Source organism: Lactuca virosa, chromosome 8, assembly GCF_052849685.1.
Source record: "Lactuca virosa cultivar CGN04683 chromosome 8, Lactuca_virosa_CGN04683_v6, whole genome shotgun sequence".
Taxonomy (NCBI): Eukaryota; Viridiplantae; Streptophyta; class Magnoliopsida; order Asterales; family Asteraceae; genus Lactuca; species Lactuca virosa.
The window spans coordinates 210013036-210023866 of record NC_136433.1 but is presented as its reverse complement, the minus strand read 5'-3'; the positions used below and the strand labels follow the sequence as shown (position 1 = coordinate 210023866).

The 10831-nt window shown below is 36.4% G+C and overlaps 1 protein-coding gene across 1 annotated transcript; it reads left to right on the top strand.

Annotated features, from left to right (window-relative positions):
- Window positions 1-3206: 3206 nt before the first annotated feature.
- Window positions 3207-3626, top strand: LOC145131223 (uncharacterized). The gene has a single exon (XM_079065946.1). The coding sequence runs from the start codon at window positions 3207-3209 to the stop codon at window positions 3624-3626; it is 420 nt and encodes a 139-aa protein (XP_078922072.1).
- The last annotated feature ends 7205 nt before the right edge of the window (window positions 3627-10831 follow it).

The following is a 10831-nucleotide window of genomic DNA, read 5'->3' as shown; positions in this document are numbered from 1 at the left end:
GACTCGGAATTTATCTTTGAGTTGATGAACAGTGTCTAAATTAATGTTTGGGCTAAAAAAAATTGAACAATATTCGAATTGTTTTGGGCTCAAGTTTTGAACAACATTTGAAGAATTTTGTTTAGAAACCCAAATGTGTTTGTTTTTGATCTTCTTCTTCATCTTTTTGGATCTTGAAGATTTCAACTCAAGAACAACTTCATTCTTCACAACTTGAACTTTGAAAGTTTGAATCAAATCTTTTGGAGTTTGATACATTTGAACTTCTTGGATTGAATGCTTTCTATATGGCACCATTCCTTAAAACGAATCACAAGAATTCAAGCAATCATCGGTTTGAACTCCAATTGAACAAAAAACATTCACATCTTCATGAAAATCACATTTAATTACCCAAAAGACAAGATTCACACTCATCATCCAACCTAAAGTAAAATGATTCCAACACTCCATCATTTTGGAGTTGGGCGATGCGTTTCTTGTTAATATGTCCAAGACGATAATGCCACAAGCATGCTTTGTCTACACCATTAGACGAATCAATACACTATTGCCTAAGCCATCAACACAAATCACAGTTTTATACACACCATTACAAGGAAAAGCTTCAAACATAAAAACACAATTTTTATAAGCTAAAATCGAACCATTCATAATATCGAAATCCTTGTTTAAACAATGCATGAAAATAAATAGTGTTTCATGTCATTTTTGACGAATAACAACAATTTATAATATATATCCTAACATCACTACTAAGCATAAGACTATAAGTTCCAATCTTGGCAACAGGAGAAGGTTGCCTATTCCCCATGATAATACTTATTCTTTCATGCTCTACTTCTTCACTTTCTCTTAGTCCCTGCAAATCAGAAAAAATATCAAATCCACATCCTGTATCAAGGACCCAAGAACGAGTAAACTGTGAGTTATTGACTTGAATAGTGTATATACCTGCCGACAATGGCTTGATCTTGCCATCCTTGATATATTGCAAGTATTTAGCGAAGCTTCTTTTCCGATGGCCCTTTTCAGTACAGTAGTAACAAGTGACCTCTTTGGGATCACTAACAGCAGGAATGTCTGAACTAGGCTTTGACTTTGACCCACTAGTAGACGATCCATCTTGGGCCTTGCCCTTCCAGTTCGATTGAGGTTTAGCCTTCCTCTTCTTTCCTTTGTTTTTACCAATGGCAATGACGGGAGCACTTGTAACAGAAGGGACTTGATTCGTTTTCATCCATGATGCAGCTGTTTGCAACAGGTTGTGGAGTTGGGCCAATGTGGTCTCTGTGTTGTTCAAATGTTAAGTCAATATGAACTGATCATAACAAGATGGAAAAGAGTTAAGGAATATGTCAATAGCCACCTCCTCGTCAAAATTTACATTGAGCCTTTCAAGACGCTCCACATATCTCTGCATTCTATGCACATGATTGCATACAGATTATCCCTCCTTCAACTTGTAGGCCATTAACGCTTTGATGTCCTAACACTTTTCTTGACATGCTCTCTTGTGGAACTTTTCCGCAAGATCCAAGCCCATCGCATACGACCAATAATCCTCATAGAACTTTTGCAACTCAGGTACTGTGGTTGAAACCATAATGCAAGCAAGCTTTGTTGCATCGTCATAGTGTTTCTTGTAGGCAACAATCTCTTCTGGAGTAGTAGTTGACTCATCGATCTCAACAAGAGCTGTGTCAAGGACATATTCTTTACCCTCATATCGAAGAGTCATCTTGAGATTACACATCCAATCCATAAAGCGTGGACCAGATAACTTCTCTTTAGAGAGGATTGACAGTAGAGTGAAGTTGTTGTTGGTGGATGATTGAGTAGCAGAAGCATCTCCTAGAGTGTACATCTATATGAAGGAAGTAGTTTTAGTTAGTTGATATAAGTCTTGAATATTTTAACCCATAATTAATATTTAAGGCTAGGATCCAATATAACAATTCCCAACTAAGAAGAGGGATGCCCTAATCTTATTGCGAATTTATGAAGGTGTAACATCCCAAAAACTTCAGATTAAATTTTTATTTTTAATTCGTTCCAAAACATCCGATATTCATGTCAAATCAACCAAAAGTATATCATAGTGAATAATCATCCGAGTAAAAGATCCCAAAATCACAAAATACGGAAAACATGGGTGGATGCGGTGCAATCATGTCGGACCCTTCCCTTTCGAGCTGGAAGTACCTGAAACCATAACATAAACTATAGCACAACGCTTAGTAAGTTTCCTCAAAATACCCCATACCATACATACATAACGGTCAAAACATAACTGAGTCTAGTTCACCCCTTCGGTCTCTTTCAACCGGTACTGGGTATATTTCACCCCCTTCGGTCTCTTTCAACCGGTACTGGGTCCATTTCACCCCATTCTGTCTCTTTCAACTGGTACTGGATATATTTCACCCCCTTCGGTGTTTTTCAACCGATATCGGGTCTATTTTACCCCTACAACTAACATACAATCATATCAGCAAGAGTCATAGAGACAACAAACATATACAAGCATAACAAAAAATTGTCACGGAGACAACTATCATCCTACAAACATAATCCAGTGGGCCGACATTGGTGCCTTCGACCCACGAGTACAGTGAAGGAACTCACCTCAGTCTAAAGATAAACAAATCACACTCGAGCTGCTGAACCGTTAAATCTCCACACTAAATCACAAATAATAGAACCCTAATTAGCAATTAGGTCATTAACCTAAAGTGAGAGTACAAATCCTTAATCCCGACTCTTAGGGTAAAATATTTGTTTACCCTTCCCTTATTGGCCCTAACATATCACGGTCAAAATCCAAACTAACCCAAAGTCCAAAAAGGCCCAAGATACCTAAAGCCCACCATGGCCCAAAAGTCATAAGATCCACTAATAGCCCAACACCCTAAAACCCAAAAAGACTCCCTGGTGAGTAAGTTAAGCATACCACCAGTACGCCCGGTGTACTAGATCGTTACATGAGAAACAGGAACCCAAACGCGCACGCTCAACTTATGCTTTCATATGCCCGACGTATACTAATATTTGATTGTATTTAGGATTCTTGCTAGAATTCTATTTAAACATCCCTATGTATTCGTTTTCTTTGGATAATAGAAGAGAAAAACGTTTTTCTAATTCCATATTTTATATGGTATCAGAGCGAAGTCTGGGAACTCATACCTAACTCTACTCAAACAATGGTTGTTGGTGAAGGATCGACACCACCTCCAAAAACCACAATCGATGTGTCATCGCTATATTACCTTACGTCTTCCGATCATCTTGGATTAATCTTCTTTGGAGATAATCTTCTTCACAATGGAAACTACAATTATGGGAAGAAAGAGATGATGAACGCCCTATATGCTAAAAACAATACGACATTCATTGATAACTCTATTCCTATGCCTGAAGAAGGATCCATTTATTTGACGAACTGGAAGCGGTGCAATGCCATGGTAAGAGGATGGCTGGTTAGCACCATGGAAAAAGAAATCAAGAATAGTGTCAGATACACCATTCCTGCCCATGACATATGGCTTGATCTCCATGAAAGGTTTAAAATAGAAAGCGCACCAAGAGCGTATGAACTAAAAAGATCAGTTACTATGATCTAGACAACATAACATGACAATTTTGTCATACTACACAAAGTTGAGAGGAGGTTGGGATGAAGTGCAATCAATCAACCTGTTACCATCGTGTACATGCCAAGGTTGCACATGCAATATCACTAAATACATCGTAAAAGCACGTGAAAAGCAACGCTTATATGATTTCTTAATCGGACTTAATGAAGAATATGTAGCCTTAAGAACGTAGATTCTGAGTACTGACCCATTGCCCACGCTTAACAACGCTTACCAGCTACTCAGTCAAGACGAACCACAAAAGAAAATTGGATCATATCAAAACTCCATGGGAGAAGCAACTGCCTTCTACACCTATAATAAAACAAACTCAAGGATTGACACAAAAAGAAACTCTTCAAGCGTAATGTAACATCCCAAAATTCAGGACCAAAAATTTCATTTTTAATATAATAATTATAATACCATTTGTCTGAAAACAACCATAGTATCAACTCATATAAAAAACAAAGTATCAATAGTCAAAACATGTCATGATAAAACAACATCAGAGTATAAATCCTAAGAATCTCATATGCGGAAAATCGTGTGTGTGATGTGTTGTAGTCATGCCGGCTCCTTCCCCTTCAAAGAAGAGGTACCTGAAACCAAAACTGTAAACCGTAAGCACGAAGCTCAGTGAGTTCCCCCATCATACTATATACCATACAATACACATACTGCCTAACATATCCGGGTGCTGGTCTACCCCTTCGGTCTCTTTCAACCGGTAACCGCCTAGCATATCAAGGTGCTGGCCTACCCCTTCGGTCTCTTTTAACCGATAACTGCATAGCATATTAGGGTGCTAGCCTACCCTTTTGGCCCTTTCGACCGGTATCGGGGACTATTTCACCCCTACTACTACTACTATATCATGCTAATACATAAGCACATAAATCACATACTGCCTAGCATATCAGGGTGCTGGCCTACCCCTTCAGCCCTTTTGACCGGTAATGGGGTCTGTCATACCCCTCCTACCACTATCACATAATATCATAGAATACTAGCACATAAAGCATAACAGATAGTGGCATACCAGACAATTATCACAAAGACAATCATCTCTACTATATCTCCTACTAGTAGGCCGATATTGGTGCCTTAGACCCACTTCTACTAGAAGGTAACTCACCTCAACGTCGTGAAGTAGCTGAACTGTCCTCGGCTCTGAAATCAACTCCTCTCAAACTCCTACACATAAAAATCTCCTGTAATTACTCTATCATACCCATAACCCTATTAAGGGTCAACTCTGGTCAAGGTCAAAGTCGAGGTCAACATCCTGGTCAAAGTCAACATCCTGGTTGACTCAACTCGCTGAGTTGGTCCATCAACTTGTCGAGTTCCATGATCCATAAAACCCTGGAAATCTCGATCCAACTCGTCGAGTTCCTCGTATCCATGATATCAGGACATTTCAACCCAACTCGTCGAGTTCCCTTATGGAATCGACGAGTTTTTAGTCTGTTGAGCCATCTTAATAGATTAAGCTCCTATCCTTCAGATCCAAACTCCATACTTCAACTACATACTGGAAATGCCCTCTTAAGGGTAAAGTTTCCAACTTTACCCGTTAATAGTCCTTCTTAATGGGTTTAGGTCAAACCTTAGTTCTTTAAGACTTAGATCTTGGTCCAAAAGCCATAATACTCCAAACCAAAGCATGGAAACTGAGATCTAGGTCCTAGACACCAAATTAACACATAAAGTCTCAAACTTTCTTTCCATGCATGGCCTTTTGTGGCTTAAAAGGCCAAAATGACACCTCAAAGCTTGATGGGGCTTCCATGGTCATAAAGTTTGCACCTTTATGCCATGAAACCCCTTTTAGACCCCAGATCTGAAAGGTAAATCACATGGGACATCCATTTTCCAAGGACTAAGGTACTTGGACCAAAAACTCAATAAAAGTGGAGGTGAAGAGATCTAAGCACACAATGGACAAGTTAAGATCTTTTTACCTCTACTGAACCAGAAATGGAGCTCAACTTCTGGATCTACTCTCCTCTTTCAGATCCTTGCTCTTTCTGTTGGATTAATGTCTAAGTCCATAACTATATTTGGTATGTACTTGACCCGACCCGGCATGGTCCATTTGGGATGCACTTCACCGACACAATTTATATGGATAGTCTTTTGAGAATAGTATATTTATGATTTATATTAATATATTATAAGTTCTAATATATTAATATATAATCATATTATTTAAGTAATATTGATCAAGAATTAATTTATAATTAATTAAGTGATCAAAAGGAACTAATTAAATATGGACTCTTAGATATATATATGTGTAGTGGGCCAAGTTCATTTAGGTTGGGCTAAGTCTTCATGGATAGTCCATGGAGCTTTAACCCATGGATCCTAGGAAATGAAAGGTCATGGGTATTAGGGTTTAACCCTAATCTTCCACACTATATAAAGGGTCTTATGGTTCATGAAATTATGCTAGTGGCTAGTGTAGATACACTAAAGAGGGCAATAACCGATTTCATAGTGTGAGCCAAGTATCCATATTCTCTAAAGGTTTTCCAAGGTGTTTTGGTGATTTGTGATTCCACTTGAGGCTTCCACACTATTGGGGCTAAGCTCTTAAAGCTTGAAGACATCAAGCTACATCAAAAGGTATGTCATCTAACTAGAACTTTGTAGTATAGGTGCTTCATAATATGCTAGTTAGGATGAAACCTTGGAATATTTAATATTTGCATGTATAATAGAGAAAACATAGATCCAAGGTTTATAGGGTTGCATGTACACCATAGGAGTGTTAGAATGCTCAAAACCCAACAATGGTATCAGAGCCATGGGTTGTTTTCTGTTATATTGATGCAAATGTTTTATTTTCAAAGTTGGAAAAAAAGGAAAAAAACATGACGTTTGTCAAATTTTAAGATAATTACTTGTTTTTTGTGAAAAACTAATTATTTGTAAAATTTGAATCATTTGCTATATGAGTTGAATTAGGTCAAATTTAGTAAAAGATAAAATGATATGATTATTTTATTAGTTTTAAAAGTTTGATCTAAAGAGTTTTTTGAAACCTCCATAAGTTATGGATATGAAAAGGTTTTTAAAAAAATTGATTCAAAGTTTTTTATGGAGTTACAAAACTTAGTCTTAATGTTTTAAAGAATTCCATAACTTGTTCTTAAGTTATGGAACATGAAAAGTTTCATCATAAAACAAGTATTTAACTCCATAAGTTATGGAATCCAAAAGTTTTCAAGAGTTACAAAACTTGCCCTCAAGTTTTGGAATTTGGAAAAAGTTTTTTTATGATAAAAAAAAAGAATTGAATTCTAAAACTCTTGGGTTCATAACTTAAACAATTAATTAAATGGTTTTAATTTTGAATTTAATAATTGGAATTATGATGTTTTTATTGAATAATTCAATTAACTCTTATGGACTTTATTAATAGATAATTAAAGTGTTTAATTAAAAGAGAATTAATAATTCCATAATGACATGGTTTAAATTTAATTAAATTAAGAGTATAGTTTAATTAATAGATTAAACCACCAAGTATTTTAAATGTCTAAAATACACCCTTATACTATTATAATATTAAAAGTTTAATATATTATATGTATAAGAGCAAGTCGTCTTACCATTAGTAGGCCTCATTCACGAAGCCGGTCTATAAGGGGGGTATAAGGTTACTGCCTATAAAATGGCAGTTTAATGGGTGTCCACTCTCACCCACCGCTTCCTTGACTGGTGGAGGGTCGTTAGCCGAACAGGTAGGACAAGGACTATAATTCTCCCTTCATTAAAAGTATTAATGATAAATACTAAGTAACTAAACCTTTTATAAATTCCCAATCTTAGTTACTTAGGAAAATGTGAATAAGGTGCTAATCCATGAAATTACACTTTGCACTTTGTTTAAGCTGTTAGTGGAGCGTGTGTGGTTAACCGGCACACTAACCTGGACTTAACAAGGTAGACAAAGGGTAACTTAATGTTTATCATAGTATCGTTGGAGCGTGTGTGGTTAACCGACACATCGATTGAGGGGTAAATATTAAGGGTACCAAGTATATTTGCATGGTTACTTCACACCTTGTTTTGTGATCCTCGGCATCCCAGTCACAAAACCTGAAGGGCACACTCGAGATTGAAACATGCCATTGAAAAGTTCAATGAATCTCAAAAGAATCTAGGAGTTTCAAAACCAATTAAAACCTAATAATACATTTCGTTTATCTTGGTGGAAATGGGTGAATCGTCATTCACCTACCTTCAAATATTTTATAGCTTGGATTACGGCATCCCTCTTCCAAGTTATAAAATAGTTTGTTGGGTCCTAGCCTTAATATATCATATTGTGTGTTATATTAAGGACTTAAATCAACTTTACGTGAATTTCTCCAATTGTTGATGTCTGGTTTAGACAACAATGATCTTCCCAAACCAAGCTTTCTTAATGAATATGACTTCCCGAGTTTGGCTCATGGAAGTCATACTTCTCTTCCTCCACCTCCTCCAATTATTCTCCCTAACCCACAAGTTCAAGGTCACTCAAGCCCTAATGGCAAGCAAGGTCTATGTGTGATCACATCTTAGAGATGAAGTCACATATTGACAAGCCGGGAGAGTTGGGTGTCAAAGTCTTGAGAAAGTTGGATGTTCAATCACTTTCTAAGTCACATAGTGAGTTCCTTTGGGACTACTATGAAACAGACTATGACATGAACCTTAATGATCATATCTATTTGCTTGGTGCTGCTGAATCAGCAATGATTTGGAACGATAGTAAAGCAAATTTGATTAGAAGATCAACTTCCCAAAAACTTTATGGACAGTGACAATGGTGACACTGGAAATCCAAAAAAAGCATTCTCTTCCCAATGGAAAGGGATTGACCATAGTCAACCCGGTCGACCAAATGGTAAAGAGAAAGGCTAAGTCTGAGATAGTCCCATTACCAAAGGGTCCATATGTTTATTTTGCCAAAGGAAGGGGCGTTGATTGCAAAGCTGCCAAATTTACCTAAGGATGTTAAAGTCAATAAGTTTGACTCTACATCAGGTAGAGCCCATTATCTAACTCTGTTAAGTTCTATTCTGAGATCCTCATTACATGATGTGACTGGGTCACATGTTGATGTTTTAAGAATCAAAGAATAGAGAGAAATCTTAAAGGAAGTATATGCTGATTCTGATCGCGAAGGTGGATTTCGATCGCATCAGAATTTTGAGCAGTTGCTTAAGAAGTTATGATATATTGCTAAGGAATAGATAACAACAATTTTCCATGTGGATTGTAAGGATAAGTTTTTCCGCAAAGTTTTAAAATAAAAGAAAATTGTTTAATTTTATTTATTTGAAGTATCCTTACAATGGTATTTGTGGAAAATTGTTGCTTATATGATTCCACTGACAGCAATATTGGAAAATGGATTTGATTCTTTCATTTGTGGTAGTGTCTAAATTTACCAAATCAGGAAAGTTCCTCATCACCCAAGTTTCAATTGGACCGAAACTTGGAATCATGCAAGTTGAATAGTATGATGAATGAGAACTTTCAAGCATTGGAAAATCAAGACTAATTACTTGTTCACATGGATGTGTGAGTCAAGTGAAGGACTAAAGGGATCGAGTACACATTCTTGTGCACTGGTCATGTCCACCACAAAGCTCGTTAAGACTATTTGATTTACTAAAGTTTAGTAAATATGGTTATACTTACTAGTTTAAGTATAATTCTGAAACATTGGAAAAGTCTCAATGTATGGCAGAACGAATGGGAAGAATCAAATTAGGTAGAAAGATAAAAGTTTCTCAAATCTGAAAAGATGGGAGAGTACTTTAGTATCATGTTTGTGATCATCTTAATGATTTAGAAATCATATCACAATTAGTCCTCTAAAGGTCATCTTAGTGCATTATTATGACTAAGAAGAGGAGTCATGAATTGTTGAAATGGTTAGATTAGGAAGATGAGTCATACTTCGTTCCAAAACAATTCTTAGAGTCATACTCCAAGATTGTAACCTGAGTGACATATCTTAAAGAAAGGTTTAAAACACTTGTCAAATGTAAGAGTAAAAGTGTCCTACTCTTGTACATTTGAAATTGGTAAGTTGTGATGTTTTGGATAAAACAAAGACCAACTAAGGCCAATTGTGTGAAGTGTTTGTCTTGATAAAGAATCCGCACTATCTCTTGAATATTTGGCAAGATAGTCTTATATGTCAAGAGGATAGTGTGAGTCTTAAAGATCCTAAAAAGAATTTCAAGAACTAATCAAGAATAAAACCTGAGGTTCTTCAGTAGCACACGACTTGAGGTTTATAACCTATCGTGTTGACATATTCTGTGCCCATTCCAGTTAAAGTTGGCTTTGCATAGGAGTTCTGAAAGTTCTCAATTGGTTGCATAACAACTTGGAAGCAATGGCAGGCCCTGTACTGCCAGGTGGCAAGAAGTTAAGATTGCATAAGTTCAGTCCATATGAGTTTGGATTTGTCATTATCCTTGTCTTGTGACTATGGTTTTGACGATTCACATGGATAAGAACGCATACACCATAAAATCTAAGGGTCATAAGGTTTCTCTCCGATTCATGAAAATGATGGTGAGGAAACACTTCCACCAAGTAGATTTGAAGTAGATGGCAAAAGGTCTAAACAATTGAGACTATGATTACGACATCCCTTTTCATAGTTCTGAAATTGTTTAGACACACATGCATGCTATCTAAGGAAAGGTGTATGATTTTGATAAAGTTTTATCAAAGCATCTCGTATCAGAAATCTGAACTTTGGTAAGAAAGTCAATAAAGTATTGATTTCTAGAAGTCCAACTGATTTCTGAGTACATGTCAAAGCTAGTGGGAGCATAAGTGTTATGCTAATAATCATCATGTTAGTGGGAGCATGATAATTATTGTTAGTGTTGCAAGTTAGCAATGTTAATTATAAAAAACAAAAGTTTCAATTCGTGAGGCTGCAGGGATTGAAAAAGTTGTTTTGCTATAATTAAGAGAGAGGATATACTTCATTTCAGTTCTAAAGGCTTAGATTGAGACCTTAATCATCCTTAGTCAAGAATATATATATGAATTTCATGTTGGATTGGTTCAACTTAAGGAAATTCTATATATTGCGTTCTCAAAATTCGATTATGATTACGACATCCCTCTTCATAGTCAAATTTTGAAAACATGGCAAATAA

What these genes read in the sequence shown, in the direction of transcription:
- LOC145131223 (XM_079065946.1), top strand. Translation starts at nt 3,207, where the DNA reads ATGGTTGTTGGTGAAGGATCGACACCACCTCCAAAAACCACAATCGAT.